The 16,424-nt window shown below is 42.1% G+C and overlaps 1 protein-coding gene across 2 annotated transcripts; it reads right to left on the bottom strand.

The window, feature by feature from the left end:
- Positions 1–1,706: 1,706 nt before the first annotated feature.
- LOC124863594 (synaptogyrin-1-like) lies at positions 1,707–14,275 on the bottom strand. Of its 2 annotated transcripts, none has more exons than XM_047358046.1 (4): positions 13,952–14,275; positions 8,153–8,390; positions 7,927–8,072; positions 1,707–3,240 (listed from the first exon to the last, which is right to left on the bottom strand). In XM_047358046.1, exons 1-4 carry the CDS (start codon positions 14,051–14,053, stop codon positions 3,118–3,120), a joined length of 609 nt encoding a protein of 202 aa, XP_047214002.1. In that variant the 5' UTR covers positions 14,054–14,275; the 3' UTR covers positions 1,707–3,117. The 2 variants fall into 2 exon arrangements, with proteins under 2 accessions (XP_047214002.1, XP_047214003.1); XM_047358047.1 differs by lacking the exon at positions 1,707–3,240 and adding an exon at positions 5,428–6,216.
- Positions 14,276–16,424: the final 2,149 nt, after the last annotated feature.

Genomic DNA, 16,424 nt, shown 5'->3' with positions numbered 1-16,424 from the left:
TCTGACTAAAGGAGACCTGAACCAAATATTAAGCAGTGTCAGATATTTTCTGGGGGATCTGTGCAGTGTGACTGTTGCTGTGACAGACGTCTGATTATTGTTCTGTTTAGAATCACGTCGCCAGGTTTCATTGCACTAAGATCTCTGTTGGACCTTTCTGAGGGGATTCTGCTGCAGTAACAAGTTATTCAGTTTGACATCTTCTGTTGGACGGTGTGATGGGGGAGCTTGCTCTGCATGTTTTAGGAAACCATGCTCCAGGAGATAAACAGTCTCTGCAGTGACTCAGTGACATTCCTGCTGAGTCATCAGGTTCAGCCTGTAGCACAGACGGTTTGTACTCATCAGGGAGATCAGGTAAATTATCCTGCTGACACACGTCCTCACCTGTTGCAGATGTGTTTGTCAGAGCCCTTAGAGACAACCTGAACTCAGGTTAGATATTTATGAGGATCCACAGCTGCTGCTGATCTGCAGCATCAGGATAAACCTTCAGCCTTCTCCAGTAGCTGCTGAGATCTTATTTCAAGGTTTGCAACAGGAAGGAACCAAGGAGCACATAGTGAAGTGCAGACCTCATGGAAACCCGCCTGGGGACAAATACAGCAGAAATCTTCTCTGAGTGGTCATGAATTAAAATATTAACTTCTGCTTTGTGTGCATCATTAATTGTTATTGAATTTGCGTTCCTCAGACTGGCTGAACTTTGATAAACTGGCCTGAAAGCTGAATTTGTTTCTGATCAGAAAAACAAATCTGTCTGTAACTCCACAGTTAAATCCATCCAGTCTGCCACAAAGACCTTTTTAAATTAGTTTAAAGACAACTGATCAGGAGGTCAGAGGAAGATCTGCAGACAAGCAGCTTATGATCTAAGTTCTCCTCTGTCCATGCTGACTATCTCTCTGTGCATCATCAGTAAAATCAGACCCTCTCTGATTCAGTTTTTCCCTTGGATCAGACCATGGTTATCTCAGAGTGAACCCTCTACAGATGCAGGTGCTGAACCTGTCGTAGCTCCTGTTTTTTCTCCTCTTGCATCCCATGGCTGCTTAAGCTGTCTACGGAAGGCTTTCTGGTTCTGCAGCAGCTGTTCAAACAGGCTACAGGATTATTCTTCATATGGGCTCCTGCATTTCTCTTAGGAATGTCATCTGGTTCTGGCATTGCTACAAGGAACCCTGATTCCCGAATGGTGTCATTGGTGGATCCACTATGGTGGAACAAGCAATCATCTAAGCTGGGGGATTGTTTCTCTTCTCTCTATGCTCTCCGACCACCTCTAACTGACATTGACTAGACTGGCCTGTTCTGACTGACACTCCACGCTGGTCGTCTCTTCAATGAATGCAGATATAAGAACTTCTGACTGTGCAGCACCTCTGCATGCATCCAGCTGAGTTGAATCCTGATTCATTGAACTAAACCAGGTCAAAGTTTACTTTCACTTAATCTCGTCTCATTCAGACTGTCAACTTTGGCTGTTTGGAGGCTTTAACTGGAGCAGTTTATAGTCTGACTGGCACTCTGAGTCACAGAACAATGACTCTATAAATACCACGGAGCTAAAACCTTCTCATCAGTGGTAATACCTCTGGATCCAGTATTCCTTCTTTGAATCCTGCAGGTCGGAGCATGTTAAGGAAAATAGTGAGTAAACTCTAATAAATCTGTTTTAGTGCATGGACCACACAATGAGGCCTGAGTCTGATCCACAAATATTGCTGTCAGACAGACCTGAAACACACAGCTTATTGTTTATTGCCGTTAATTATCACAGATTACAGCACCATTATGAATAAAATAGGAGTTAATGACCAGCAGGAGGCGCTGTGCCTAACAGCTCCTGGGTTATACAAAAAGGATGCTCCAGACATTTAAATACATTCTTCTTTTAAGATTCTTCAATGCAAAATAAAACCAAGTTTTTCTAAAAGGAAACTGGCATTTTGCAGCTGGCTGATTGACCTGATAGGTCAAAAATGTCCAGGCTTTAATTGTGAAAGTTTTTTGTAGGAAGTAGTAGAAGCAAGACCACATAGCAAACCTGATATGGACCAAACACGGACTCATTTGTTGACAGTTTGGATCATTGGTATAAAACATCTTATATACACTTTTTTTAAATAAAAACCAAGCTTAAAAAGGGAACTTTCACTGCTCTAGGTGGTGATTGGATACTGAGAAAGATGGCATGCCTCAAAGCTGAGTGTCATTAACGAATTAATCAATTTTGTTCTGGATTGGAAAAACTTGTTAATGTTCGTTCGTTCATTCGTCGTCTTGCGCTTATCCAGGACCGGGTCGCGGGGGCAGCAGACTCAGCAGAGACGCCCAGACGTCCCTCTCTCCAGACACCTCCTCCAGTTCCTCCAGGGGGAGCCCAAGGCGTTCCCAGGCCAGCCGAGAGACATAGTCCCTCCAGCGTGTCCTGGGCCATCCCCTGGGCCTCCTCCCGGTGGGACGTGCCTGGAACACCTCCCGAGGAAGGCGTCCAGGACTTGTTAATGTCGTGTTCCCAAAATGCATCATGACCACTTCACCTGAATTTCCCAGTTCATTCCCTGCAAAGTGTGAACCCTTCCACTGATCCCTGGTTCAATCTTCCCCCTCCGACATGCCTCAATTGTCGTGATGGCTCTTAAAATAACCTTATAAGAAAATCCTGCTGTGTGTGATGTGTTAAGAGTGATCGAATCTGCTCGAAATGACGTTGGGACCACTCGGACCTCAAAACAGGGATATTCAACATGTTGGATTGTCTTGCCCCAATGTCCTACCTTGTGGGTTGTTCCCCGAGGACAAACGAACCTGTTGAACGTGACGTGTAGCCAATCAGAATGCGAGGTGACAGAAACGCAGAAGGGAATTACTCTGAACTCATGTTTAAACTTGCGAGGTTTTGCGAGATTTCCCGCCTGACATCTGAATGTTTGTGAGTGAAATCTGTTCGTGTGGTGTGTTGTACTTGCTGTGTGGCTGGACACACACTGTAGGACCAAACTTGTTATATATTTTTTATCATCACTTGTGAGGTCTCTCAGGTTTTGAAAATCATTTGAAAATTAGAAAATTCTGCCGTCTGAACCAGGCATAAGCCAGCCTGTGGGTGGAGTTTTATTCATATGTGAGCGGTGCCTCCATTGGCTCCTGTTGCTCGGGTTCAACGTAGTCCTGGTTGAAGATGACTGTGTCGGCTCCCTGTTTGAACCTGTGGATGGCCAGCAGAGACTGGAGCGCCTGGAGACACACAGGACGACACAGGGTCATGTATGAACCAATCAGTGAGAACAGGGAAGGAAACATGTCAGGAAAACAGACAAAGTGGTTAACAGTTATGGAAATATTAATAACATGTCCTTAATCAGTGATGAGCTCTGAACATATGAGAAAGGGCACATAATGGATGTTAACATGTTGCAAAGAACACACTAAAATGTTACAGCCTCAGACTGAACATGTAAAAAACATCAATATGATGTGCATGTCATAGCATGCACATGCAGGATGATAACAGGTCCGACTGGGTTCATGCATGATGTTAACATGTTAGAAAGAACTTTTTTAAAATGTTACGGCCACGGATTGAACATTTGAATAACAACAGCATGACCAACATGTCATAGCCAGACCATGCAGGGCGATAACACATTAGAGCATTCGTGTGCAGGACAATGACACGTCAGAACATGTATGTGAAGGATGTAAATGTATTGAAGCTTGCCCACGCAGGACATTATTCTGCATGAAAGAACACATGTCGACCTTTAACATGTCAGAACAACATGATGGATGTTAATACGTTAGATGGAACACAGATACTCATAGCATGTCACAGAGAACATATTACAGGTGTGGCTTACTCTCGCAGCTGATCAGAACACAGGAGAAGATCCTGATGGACCACAGGAACAAGGTCAGGAGTAGAACCAAGAGCAGAACCATGATCCTGATTACTCATTTTTAGGTAATGTGGATCATGAAAAATCTTTGTATGAGTGACAAATTTGGCACAGGTGTTCAAACATAGATGATGCACCAATCAGAGTGAACCAAATGTTTTCCAGCCAGGAACATTCTGGAAAAAGTCTGGTTCTTACTGGAGGTGTTACAAGCGAGTCGAGAAGGTGGTCAGAAAAGTGAATGATACTGCTGTCATCATGGAAAAGAGCAGAAAGAACAGGAGATTTAGTCAAAATGATTAAAAATGATTTCCTAGTTGGTTTGAAATGTGTTTAACTGACAGAAATAAGAGGAACTTTTTCAGGAGGAAAATATGGAAGACCAACCGTTAAACGTAGAGGAGAAAATGATGAAGAGAAAAAGAAGAGAAAGAAACATCACATTCACTCTTCTAACGTTCTTTTTTCTGGAAGCTATCGATTATCAGGAAAACATAGCAGCACCATCAGAGTAGCTGGAAGCATCAAGAGGAATGATGGAGGAGGAGATGAGGATCACAACATGCAGAGAGACGAGAAGAAACCAGAGTTTATGTTCAGAAACAGGTCTCAATATTTTTGATTATCTTGAATCCCAGACAGGTTACTGAGAACATCCTGGAGAAGATTCTAAGAAGAAGGAAGTCAGTTGTTTACAGTAAGAGTAAATGTTTTCCAGAATCCCCAAGAGGGAACAAGGAGAATAAAGGTTGAGAATCTCTTTGCAGCGCAGATCTCCAAAACCGTTCTGATCCTTTGGGTGGACCTGGATGGACCTTGATGGACCTATGAGTCTCACCTTATAAAAGATTAAAATATGAATGACCTTATTATAAACTTTGTGAATAACCTCGAAATGGCAAAGTGCTAGTATTGATCCGGTTCTGGAAGGAAGAACCCAGACTAGAACAAAAACCATGATGAGAATATGAGAAGCATGACCAACAATGTCAGAATAAAGACCAGACTAAAGGACCAGGACAAAGGGTTAGAAACAGGACTAGAACATGAACCTGACCCAGACACAGGGGTAGAAACAAGACAGGACCAGAGCAATGACCTGTATCTGGATCTATTAAAACAGTTCAGGTTCTTTCAGTAATGTGGTTCACATGCTGATGGATCCCTTGGGTGTCAGCTGCAGCCGGAGGACCTTTAGAGCCTGAATGGATGTGGTTCTGATGGAGCAGACCAGCAGCAGTGTGCTGGACCAGGTACCTTAGCTAAAACTGGCACTACCATCTGTCTGTGAAGCTGTTTGGACTTTGTACAGTGTGAGGTAACATAATGATGATACAGGGACACCTGGTGGTGGTTAGAAAATAAAACTTTTAAATAGAAACAGGAGGTGAAAAACTGAAACTAAAAGTAGTTTTTAGAGGGAAACATCACCTGCTCAGATCTGCTCCTGTGCTGACCCCAGACCTGACACCAGGTGATCTACAGGTGAACTTCAGCTTTAAGATGTTACAGCAGCACACACTTGAACTGTTCAGCTGTTTAATCATCATTTCACAACAGAACACACAACAGAATCATATCAGCAACAGGTTACAGACAGCAGGGATGATGGAGGTCAGAACCTCCCAGTATGTTAACCCAAACTTGGCAATCTCCTGATTATCTGATTATTTATCTAACCCTAACTACTAGCTCAACAGTCAGCCAGGTTTACTGGTTCCAGTTCCAGTTCTGGGTAAACCAGATGGAACATCAGAGGACCAGTCAGGATTATAGATGGGGAACCACAAACTGTAACCTTGCTCTGTGGAGATGATCTAAATGTTTCTGAAACCAGCAGAGGTTGCTGCAGATGGATCAGGAAGGAAAACAGAAACAAAGTTGAACCAGTCTCAGATAGTGGCTCCTTCAGCTACAGAAGAGGGTCTCTCTGTCCAGCAGACAAGGTTCTGTTTGGTTCTATGATTTTACTAGAAAACTCATCAATCAGGAGGAGAATTTCAGTCAGCTCTGTCTGCACACTAAATGCTGCTCTTGATTGATGAACAGTCATGATTGATTCTCAGCATCTGATGAGGACATCATTTTGTTTCCATGGCAACATGAAGGCACTTTATGTGACAGGCATTTAAAGCGAACAATCAGAGTTCAGAAGGAGTTGAGGAAATGAATGGAGCAGAATGCTTGTCCCTGATTGGTTGTGTGAGAACGGTTAGGCTTTGTTTCAAGAGAGAGGAGGCGTGAACAGTTTGTTGTATTCTTCTTCGTACGAAACTCTCTTCAGACGCTCCAACGACAGCAGAGTGACGCCTCCCTGCAGAGCACATGAAATAACAACACGGAACACAGAACAACAGAAACACACAACAACATGGAACACAGAACAATACGGAACACAGAACAACACGGAATACAGAGCAACATGGAACACAGAACAACATGGAACACAGAACAACATGGAACACAGAACAACACGGGACACAGAACAACATGGAACACAGAACAACATGGAACACAGAACAACACGGAATACAGAGCAACATGGAACACAGAACAACACGGAATACAGAGCAACATGGAACACAGAACAACATGGAACACAGAACAACATAGAACACAGAACAAAACGGAACACAGAGCAACATGGAACACAGAACAACACGGGACACAGAGCAACATGGAACACAGAACAAAACGGAACACAGAACAACATAGAACACAGAACAACACGGGACACAGAGCAACATGGAACACAGAACAACACGGGACACAGAGCAACATGGAACACAGAACAACAGAAACACAGAACAACATAGAACACAGAACAACATAGAACACAGAATAACATGGAACACAGAACAACATAGAACACAGAACAAAACGGAACACAGAGCAACATGGAACACAGAACAAAACGGAACACAGAACAACACGGGACACAGAGCAACATGGAACACAGAACAAAACGGAACACAGAACAACACGGGACACAGAGCAACATGGAACACAGAACAAAACGGGACACAGAACAACATAGAACACAGAACAAAACGGAACACAGAACAACACGGGACACAGAGCAACATGGAACACAGAACAAAACGGGACACAGAACAACATAGAACACAGAACAACATAGAACACAGAACAACATGGAACACAGAACAAAACGGGACACAGAACAACATAGAACACAGAACAACATGGAACACAGAACAAAACGGGACACAGAACAACAGAAACACAGAACAACATAGAACACAGAACAACATAGAACACAGAACAACATGGAACACAGAACAAAACGGGACACAGAACAACATAGAACACAGAACAACATAGAACACAGAACAACATGGAACACAGAACAAAACGGGACACAGAACAACATAGAACACAGAACAACATAGAACACAGAACAACATGGAACACAGAACAACGTAGAACACAGAACAAAACGGAACACAGAGCAACATGGAACACAGAACAACACGGGACACAGAACAACATGGAACACAGAGCAACATGGAACACAGAGCATCAGAAACACACAACAACATGGAACACAGAACAACATGGAACACAGAACAAAATGGAACACATCATCAAAAACATGAGACACAAAGACAAGATATTAGCCAACGTAACAAATACGAACATAGAAGAAAACAAAGAGAGAGGAGACGTGTCAGTGATCTAAATAATCATTTCATAAATGAAAACATGTCTATAGTAAAGTTGGAGGCTGGACAGGTAAGAACATTGCCAGCAGGTCCTGCAGAGACCAAAACCAAGCTGATAATCAGTAACACAGTAATGAATGGACAGAACACAGAGTGTTGGATCAAAGTAGTTAACTCTGAATCAGTGCAGCAGAGCTGAGCTTTCTCTGTGTAACCAGCTTCTAACAAACCAGAACCTCCTCTCAGAGATAACAGGTACCACACTGGTGATTTGGGTGAAACCCGTAATACCCCTGTCTGACCAACAGGTGGCAGCAGGCAGACTCCGTACAGCTACATACCCAAGTAAAGATGGAGAAGAAGCAGAAGATGATGGTGGCTCTAGCGGCGTCGGCGCCTTCATTCAGAGGGTTGTCTTCAGGTTTAGAAATCTGCCACTGATTTGCCAGGAAGCAGAAACCCACAAACCAGATGAGAGACCAAAAAGCTGCAAAGGAACACACATGTTATATGTTGAAGTCAACATGGAAACAGGAATGTTCTGAACCTTGACAAGAAGAATCTCACCCGACACCCCGATGTCCACCATGACGGCCTTCTTCCTGTCCTTCACTCCGCTGATCTGAGGAAAATAAACATCCAGTGCCAGGAAACCGATGGTACAGAGGAAACACAGCGTTCCTATGGCAACAGCATAGTTACAGGCATTCTGGTTGCGGTTGAAGATGCAGTACTCCTCCACCTCTTCAGGGCGGTTAACATAACCTTCGTTAGTGATGCATCCCAAGATCACAATGGAGAAGAGCTGCAGGCAGGGAGGATGCAGTTAGCGCTATGCTAGCATACTCCTGTGCTGTTTAGAGATGGCTCGCTGCTAAAAGGAGAAAATATAAAAAGTCCCAAATAGGCAGAAAAAAGTAATTTGGTCTGAATTTCTCTATCAGAGTCCTACTGTGTGGTACGTGACAAAATAAACCATCTATCTGTCTAAACGACATTCCCACTGCGGTGTTGTTTAAAAAGGGTTTTCCTGCCATTAGCCCTTGTGTGGCCCAGGTGTGGTTCGAAGTTCTTTAAAGCATGTTGATGTTAAGGCATCATTAAAAAAAGTGCAATGTGGATCCTACACTGCATTAAAACTACAGGTCTATCTGCAAGATTACTTTTATGTCAAAGCGTCTTCAAAAAGTAGTGGCAGGACAGTTCATTTCTTTTTGGGAAAGCATAAGATCTTTGACAAATTTCAGTCTGGCTTTCATAAACTCCACTCCACAGAAACTGCTCTACTCAAAGTTTCTAGTGACATTTTGATGTCAGTTGACTCTCGATTATCCACTGCAATGGTTCTTCTGGGTCTTACATCTGCTTTTGACACTCTTTATCACAGTATTTTGATTAACAGGCTCTGGATGTAGTCAGTCTATCAGACGTGGTATAACTCTGATCTTTCTTGCACAACGTTCAGTGTTTTTGCAAACCAGATTATGTCAGACTCCCACAGCTTGCAAGTGAGGTACCACAGGGCTCAGTATTAAGGTCTATTCTCTTATTTTTGTATATTTTCCCTCAAGGCCAAATAATCATGCAGCTTTTTGTCATGTCTTATCATTTCTATGCTGATGATATTCAGCTCTACTGTTCTTTTAAGTCAAGTGAATATTCAGAATTGTCCTCCTTGATAAACTGCATTAGTAGTATCAAACAGTGGCTCTAATTATTGCCCCTGAGAACAGAATAACTTATGGCTGGCTATCTTCAACTTCTCCTGGACGTTATGTAAACATCACGCTCTGCTCCCTCTGCTCCCTCCATTCCCTGAGGACATCTGTGGACCTGCTCAGAACTTTGTGGCCGGTTGATGAACCTTCCATCGTATCATCAAGGACAATGGCCTCTGTGACAGAGCTTCACGGACTTACTTGCACACACTCACATGCTCATATAAACATATGCACCCCTTCACACCACATTCACCAGATCCCCTGCATGTTGTTTCGTATAAATGTTGCTTCTTTGTGCTGAGGTTTTTTTTTTTTTTGCAATCTCAAACTGTATCCTGCTAAGGATAAAGTGTGAAATATGATTTTTTTCCCTCTTCTTATCTAATGTGGTCTCTTTTCTCATCTAGCTAAATGTGTGATTTCATTACTTTTCATAGATTTTCAGATTTCTCATAAGGATTACCAGCGAAAGCCAAATATTATTATTAGTATTTGAAAATTTGGACTAAAGCTGTTTTTACACCAATGACCAGAGAATTTTAGATTTCTTAAAAGGATTATACTTCAACTATATCATACCAGTGACAGGCAAACATTATTAGTATTTAAAAAGTTTGACTAAGACTGTTTTATACCAGTGACCCAGCTTATTTGAATGATGGGACCACAGCTGCCTCATACCAGTGACCTCAAGGATTAATATTATTATTTTTCTTCTAGCACAGGATGAATTCCTTACCACAGAGGACTTAATGAGCTAATTACCTCTATTAGAAAGATTGGATTAGAACCAGCTCTTACCAGTAAACTCCCAAGGATTATTAGTGTCACTTGATTTATTTTTCTGTTTGATTCTCTGTATCATTGTAATGTTTTTCCTTGTGTACAGCGCTTTGAGTGCCTTGTTGCTGAAAAGCGCTTTATAAATAAACTTGACTTGACTTGATATCAAGCAATACCTTGGTTTACTGGCCTCTTCTGTCAAACCACACCTCAGAAACCTTGGTATTAGTTTCGATTCTGCCAGGTCTTTGGAGTGCCATTCTTGAGGATTAATCAGAAACTGTTTTCTTCAGCTAAGAAATATTGATGCTTACATTTATTGTACAGCACTTTGAGGTTTTTGACCTGTGAAAGGTGCATATTAATAAAGTTTACTTATTTACTTCCTCCTATGTAACTCAGTAGAACATATTCTGTCCCCAGAGCAAGAAGTTTAACTAAACTTACCTGCGAGGAAATGCAGACAATCACTTAACAGTTGAACTTTACCATCACTCTGAGGCTAAAACATGTCAAATAAAAACTCATTAAACTTTTTAAATTAATTAAAATGGTCCCAGACTCTGGTTTTCAGGGACTTGTGTCCCACAGTTTCTGATTTAGCTCCTATTTGATATGGCTGAATTACTTTCTCAACATGATCACAACATTCTCTTACAAAGGCTGGAATAAGCAGTAGGGATCAGGGGAATAACACTAGGCTGGTTTAAATCTTATCTGTCTGACTGATTCCACATTGTCCATGTAAATCATAACTCATCTTCAAACTCAGGGTTACTTGTGGAGTACCACAGAGTTCTATGCCTGGGCCAATTCTCTTTACTATATATATGCTTCGAGTAGGTAAAATTATCAGGCAGCATATGATACATTTTCATGCTATGCTGATAACAGCATAACAGTGCTGCAGAAGAGTTCTGGTGAAAATTAAAAAGATAGATCATATTTCTCCTATTTTAGCTTCCCTTCATTGGCTCCCTCTTAAATCCAGAATAGAATTTAAAATTCTCCTCCTCACATATAAAGCCCTTAATGATCTAGCTCCATCATACATCAGAGATCTGATTGGTCCATATGTTCCTAACAGAGCACTTCGTTCTCAGACTGCAGGTTTACTGGTGGTTTCTAGAGTCTCTAGAAGTAGAATGGGAGGCAGATCCTTTAGTTATCAGGCTCCTCTCCTGTGGAACCAGCTCCCAGTTTTAGTCCGTGAGGCAGACACCCTGTCTACTTTTAAGACTAGACTTAAAACTTTCCTTTTTGATAAAGCTTATAGTTAGAGTGGCTTAGGTTATCCTGAGCTATCTCTGTAGTTATGCTGCTATAGGCTTAGGCTGCTGGAGGACATAATGACCACTTTCACTCTCTCTGCTACATTCTCACACTACTCTCCAATTTTACATTATTTGCTGTTATTTCAGCTTTTAACTTTGTTCTCTTCCTGGAAGCTACACCTGGCCTGACTCTGTGTCTACCTGTGACACCTTCCTGGAGGGGGGCATCAGCCAAGCTTCTACGATGATACACTTTCAGTGTTTAACCCTTTCTCTCTCCTAGACATGGCTACTGACTGAACTTCTACTGTAACTAACTCTATGTGATCTCTTTCAGACTCTAACCTTGAAAACTGGGTCAGAGTTTATATGTTCTTTCTTTCTAGGTGAAACGACTAAAGGAGCTACATCCATTAACATTTACTTTTCCTTCCCATAGAAAGTACTCCTGGATCAGTGCTTCTTTGTTCTCTTTGTGTCTCTGCTCTGTTCTCTCAAACCTCCAGTGGGTCGTGGCAGATGGCCGCTCACACTGAGCCTGGTTCTGGTTCTGCTGGAGGTTTCTTCCTGTTAAAAGGGAGTTTTTCCTCTCCACTGTCGCTACATGCATGCTCAGTATGAGGGATTGCTGCAAAGTCAACACCAGTGACTGTCCACTGTCTCTACATGCTCATCCAGGAGGAGTGAATGCTGCAAGTCACTGACTGGATGCAATCTGCTGGGTTTCCTTAGATAGAAAAACTTTTTATCCAATTTGAATAAATAACTGAATCTGACTGAACTGTTCAATGGTTACAATTAATTGAAATGAATGAACCTGACTTGGAATCTGTCTGGATGACTGGACAGGATTGACTTTGTAAAGCTCCTTAAGTTGACATGTGTTGAGAATTGGAGCTATGTAAATAAACTGAATTTAAAGCTGAATTGAAATGTTTCAGTTAAGGAGGACCTCAGATGAACCCGATGGCTCGTCCGAACACCAACAGAACTGGGTCAGTGAAGCTGGGACACAGACCCATTTCTTCTTCTCCTGTTATAATCCCTGCAGGTTCGCAGGATGACTTCCATTATCATGTGTCCACAGTCATATTATTTCTGGATGGAGCTTTAAAAGTCACATGACTTCATCTGATGCAATCAATAAAACTTAATAAGATTTATTCTTCATCAATGATCTTATCGGGTGTTTTCAACCTGAATCCCTCTCAAAGAACCTGTTTTTGCTTCTCCTCTATCTGAACATGGACACATTCAGACATCTGATTAAAGTTCTGATGAATCTGGTAATTATCAGAACCAGTCTGGTCTATCGAGGCGTCCTGTCAAAGCAGAGTCTGGGACAACAAGCCTTTGTACACGAAGTCTTGTGCTGAGCCTCAGGAATGTTATAGCCAGTCTCATGACAGAGTCACACTAAACCAGCTGAAGCTACAGGAAAACAAACTGACCTACCACAGCTCACAGAACCACAGAACGGACCACAAGTCCTCTGTAAAGACACAACCAAACACGCAGGGAGAAACCCAAATGTAAATCATCCCATAATGTAGTTCTGTAGAGATAAGTCATATGTCCATCTAGCGGATCCTGAGTAACCTGAAGACCTCTACAAAACTGCATGTGGGAGAACTGGTACTGGGTTCACCAGAACATGCTGGTCCTCCAGAACTAAACAAGTATTGCATCAGTCATATTTAAACAAACAAGATGGATTGAGTGAAGGAGCTAATGATTGGGGTGATGGTAAGAAGGCCTTCCATTCTCAAAGAATTAGAGCTCTTTACAAAACATAAATCATCAGAAAAACCAAGTAATCATGCTAAAAGCTGCTCAGCACAGAGGGTTTGATTACTTGTTTGATTATTACCAAAAAATATTTTTCCATTAATTATTGAGTGTAAAAATATTTTTGGACATGCCATTTTTTATTGAAACACATAGAAATGGGTTCATTGATTTTCCTTTTACTTTCTTTTACAATCTTTTGGGAGATGTTTGCCTCATTTTCTATAAGAAAACCCTATTTTCTGCTGAAACAATCATAAAACGATCTTGCAGCTTTATCCTCTCATGTATTGTAAAGATCAAACTTAGGACAAAATGCATAATGCCCTTTGGGTATAACCCCATCCTGTTTGTGTTTCAGCTCCATGTGATGAAGATGTAGAGAGGAAGGCAGTTCTTGTTTCTGCTGTGCGGCTTCCAGCAGAAACCAAACATGAGGAGTTTCACCGTCACTGATCTGAGTTCAGCTAAACACCTCTGAGGCCCTTCAGCCCACAAATATTTACAGATGATCAGAAAGGACCTCAGCTTTGATTTGCTCTGGAGGTTTCCGAGTTCAGATAAGAAACGATCAGGCAAGTCGTCCAATCAGAGAAACACCTCCCAAACCTGTCCAATACACACCAGGACTGAAGGTTTAGTGAACATTAGACCTTTCAGCCTGCACCTCTACAGGTGCGACCTCCTTGTAACAATTGACTGTTAGGAAGCAAACCTAAGCTCATCATCCACCCATCACACCTGCAGGAGTCCTCTGGTTACTCCACCCCCTCCCTCTCTGACATCAAAATGAGACTCACCCAGCAGAGGATCCTGATCACTGTCTGAGGCTGCCTGATGAAGGTCAAAGGATCGAAGGCGCCACCGGCCTTCCCCGCTCCGTATGCCTGGAACCCGTCCATCCACACAGGCTGCTGGCCCAGGCCAGCTCACAGAAGTTCACACCTCCTCCACCAATGCACACCCACTGGAAGAGTCTGTTCTAGAGGCTGGTCCCAGTTCACTGCATCAATCTAGTCCAGTTGGTCAGAAGTTATTTCCTAACTGGTCAGTGTGCTCACTTCTTCCTCCTGTCTGCTGTTATAAACTGCTCAGTAATCTGTACTAATCCTCTTCATCCTCCCTTAAAGACTCAGGGTTTTGCCTCCCTCAGTAGTGTCTGACAGGCTGAGGACTGACTCCAACCAGCTCCACCAATCACACAGATACATGCATTATGGGTTTGGTTGGTGGGAACAGTCACCCAATCAGAGTGAAGGAGGTGGAGTTACAGAGCAGGGGAGGAGAAACTGCCTGGAAGGCACAACTCAGGGCTCAATTTCCATGTGTTTTGCAGCAGTTTGATCAGTAGTTTATCATAATGTCAGATATTTTGAGAGGTTTAGTATCAGTTGTTTAGCATTAAACAAAAGAACAAAGCCAAGTCTCTGATAATAAAATCATTCAAATGTCTATATTTTAAAAGGGTTGTAATCAACAACAAAATAATTGAGAAGTCCAAAGAACAAACCTGCATAATGTCCTACACCCAAAATCCTCATCAACATGACCACCAACATGTGTTAGACGAGAGGTGAGGCACGCCCTGAACCGGTCACCTGTCCATCAACACAGAGACACACAGGACAGCCAACCATGCACACACTCATACCTAAGGATTATTTAGAGAGACCAATTAACCTAACACTGTCAGGAAGGTGGTGGCGTTCAGAGTAAGACCTTGGTGCAGACAGGCAGGCAGAGACAGTGTGAGAAGTAGAAGACATTTAATACAAAAGAAACTTACATTCGGGGATGAGGTGACAGGCAAAACACCTGAGCAGGCCTGGCATGGACAGCAGACATGGTCAGACTTGGCATAGCATGAACAAACAGTGTCAACCAGAACAAAACAGAACAGAAGAGTATATATAGATGTGAAACAGGGAGACGGATTGGCATGGTGCACTGAATGAAACTGATTACTAGCTGACTGTGGCAGGGGGTGGGAACAATACATGAATGAGCTGAACAGATATCCAAGAAAACAAGGTAACCAAAGGAAAATCTCACAGATGTAACAGAACATAAACTAAAATGTGCCATGAACAAAATACAAGTAAAGGAAATAACCTAAAGGAATGAACTAAAGCACCTCCTTGAAAACAAACACTCATGATCACAGAAAAACCCAAAAACAAAAAACCGAAACACCTTCAAATCCTGACAAACAGTCATGTTTCTTAACAGTGGGACAAAGCAGGAGAACCTGGAGAGAACCCATGCATGGGTAGAACATTAAAAAGAACAGCTTTCTCTAAATTTTAGTCAGATTCCTGTTTAGCAGGATAGTGATAAATAAGCTAAATATTTCTATACTTTGCATTTGTAAAGACAACGTAACCTTGAATGATGACAAGGTCGATCTTTAGTGTGTTTTAATAACTACAAGCAGTGATGCATGTTGTGTTTTCTGTCCTCCTGCTGACAGGCTGTATGTAGCAAGTTCTTAATAACCAACTTATCTCTATATTAACAAGGCAGATGATGAAAATAAATACAACTGATGGCAAAATGAAGAAGAGATTGAGGTTCCATTGAGGTTCAACAAGCTAATATGAAGGATTTTTGACTCACAACAGTTGTGTCTCAATTCAGTGACTGGATTCTGCAATCAGATCACACCACCGTGATGAAGACTGTCCTAATGCGAATACTCCTCTGTGCGTAGCCCTCTTTCTGTGCAAAAGAAGGACAGTAGTAGTTGATCCTTTGTGGCCTCAAATATCCCATAATTCATTGCACTGATTATGACCTCATACACAGATGGTTATTTGTTGAAGTGATGATGCTTTTAAATGGATTTGGTGAAATATAGCCAAGAAGCTGCTGATGCATATTTTAAAGGGCCTTCACAGCTGATGTTGGTAAAAATGAGGTTTTCACCCCCCTGGTGGGCAAAGTCAGAAATGCTCATGTTTTTAATATCAACTGATTTACATGGGTTGGACAATAAAACTGAAACACCTGGTTTTAGACCACAATAATTTATTAGTATGATGTAGGGCCTCCTTTTGCGGCCAATACAGCATCAATTCGTCTTGGGAATGACATATACAAGTCCTGCACAGTGGTCAGAGGGATTTTAAGCCATTCTTCTTGCAGGATAGTGGCCAGGTCACTACGTGATACTGGTGGAGGAAAACGTTTCCTGACTCGCTCCTCCAAAACACCCCAAAGTGGCTCAATAATATTTAGATCTGGTGACTGTGCAGGCCATGGGAGATGTTCAAC

This window comes from Girardinichthys multiradiatus, chromosome X (assembly GCF_021462225.1).
Source record: "Girardinichthys multiradiatus isolate DD_20200921_A chromosome X, DD_fGirMul_XY1, whole genome shotgun sequence".
NCBI lineage: Eukaryota > Metazoa > Chordata > Actinopteri > Cyprinodontiformes > Goodeidae > Girardinichthys > Girardinichthys multiradiatus.
Note: the sequence above shows the minus strand (reverse complement) of the source record. Positions and strands in the feature narration are given on the sequence as shown.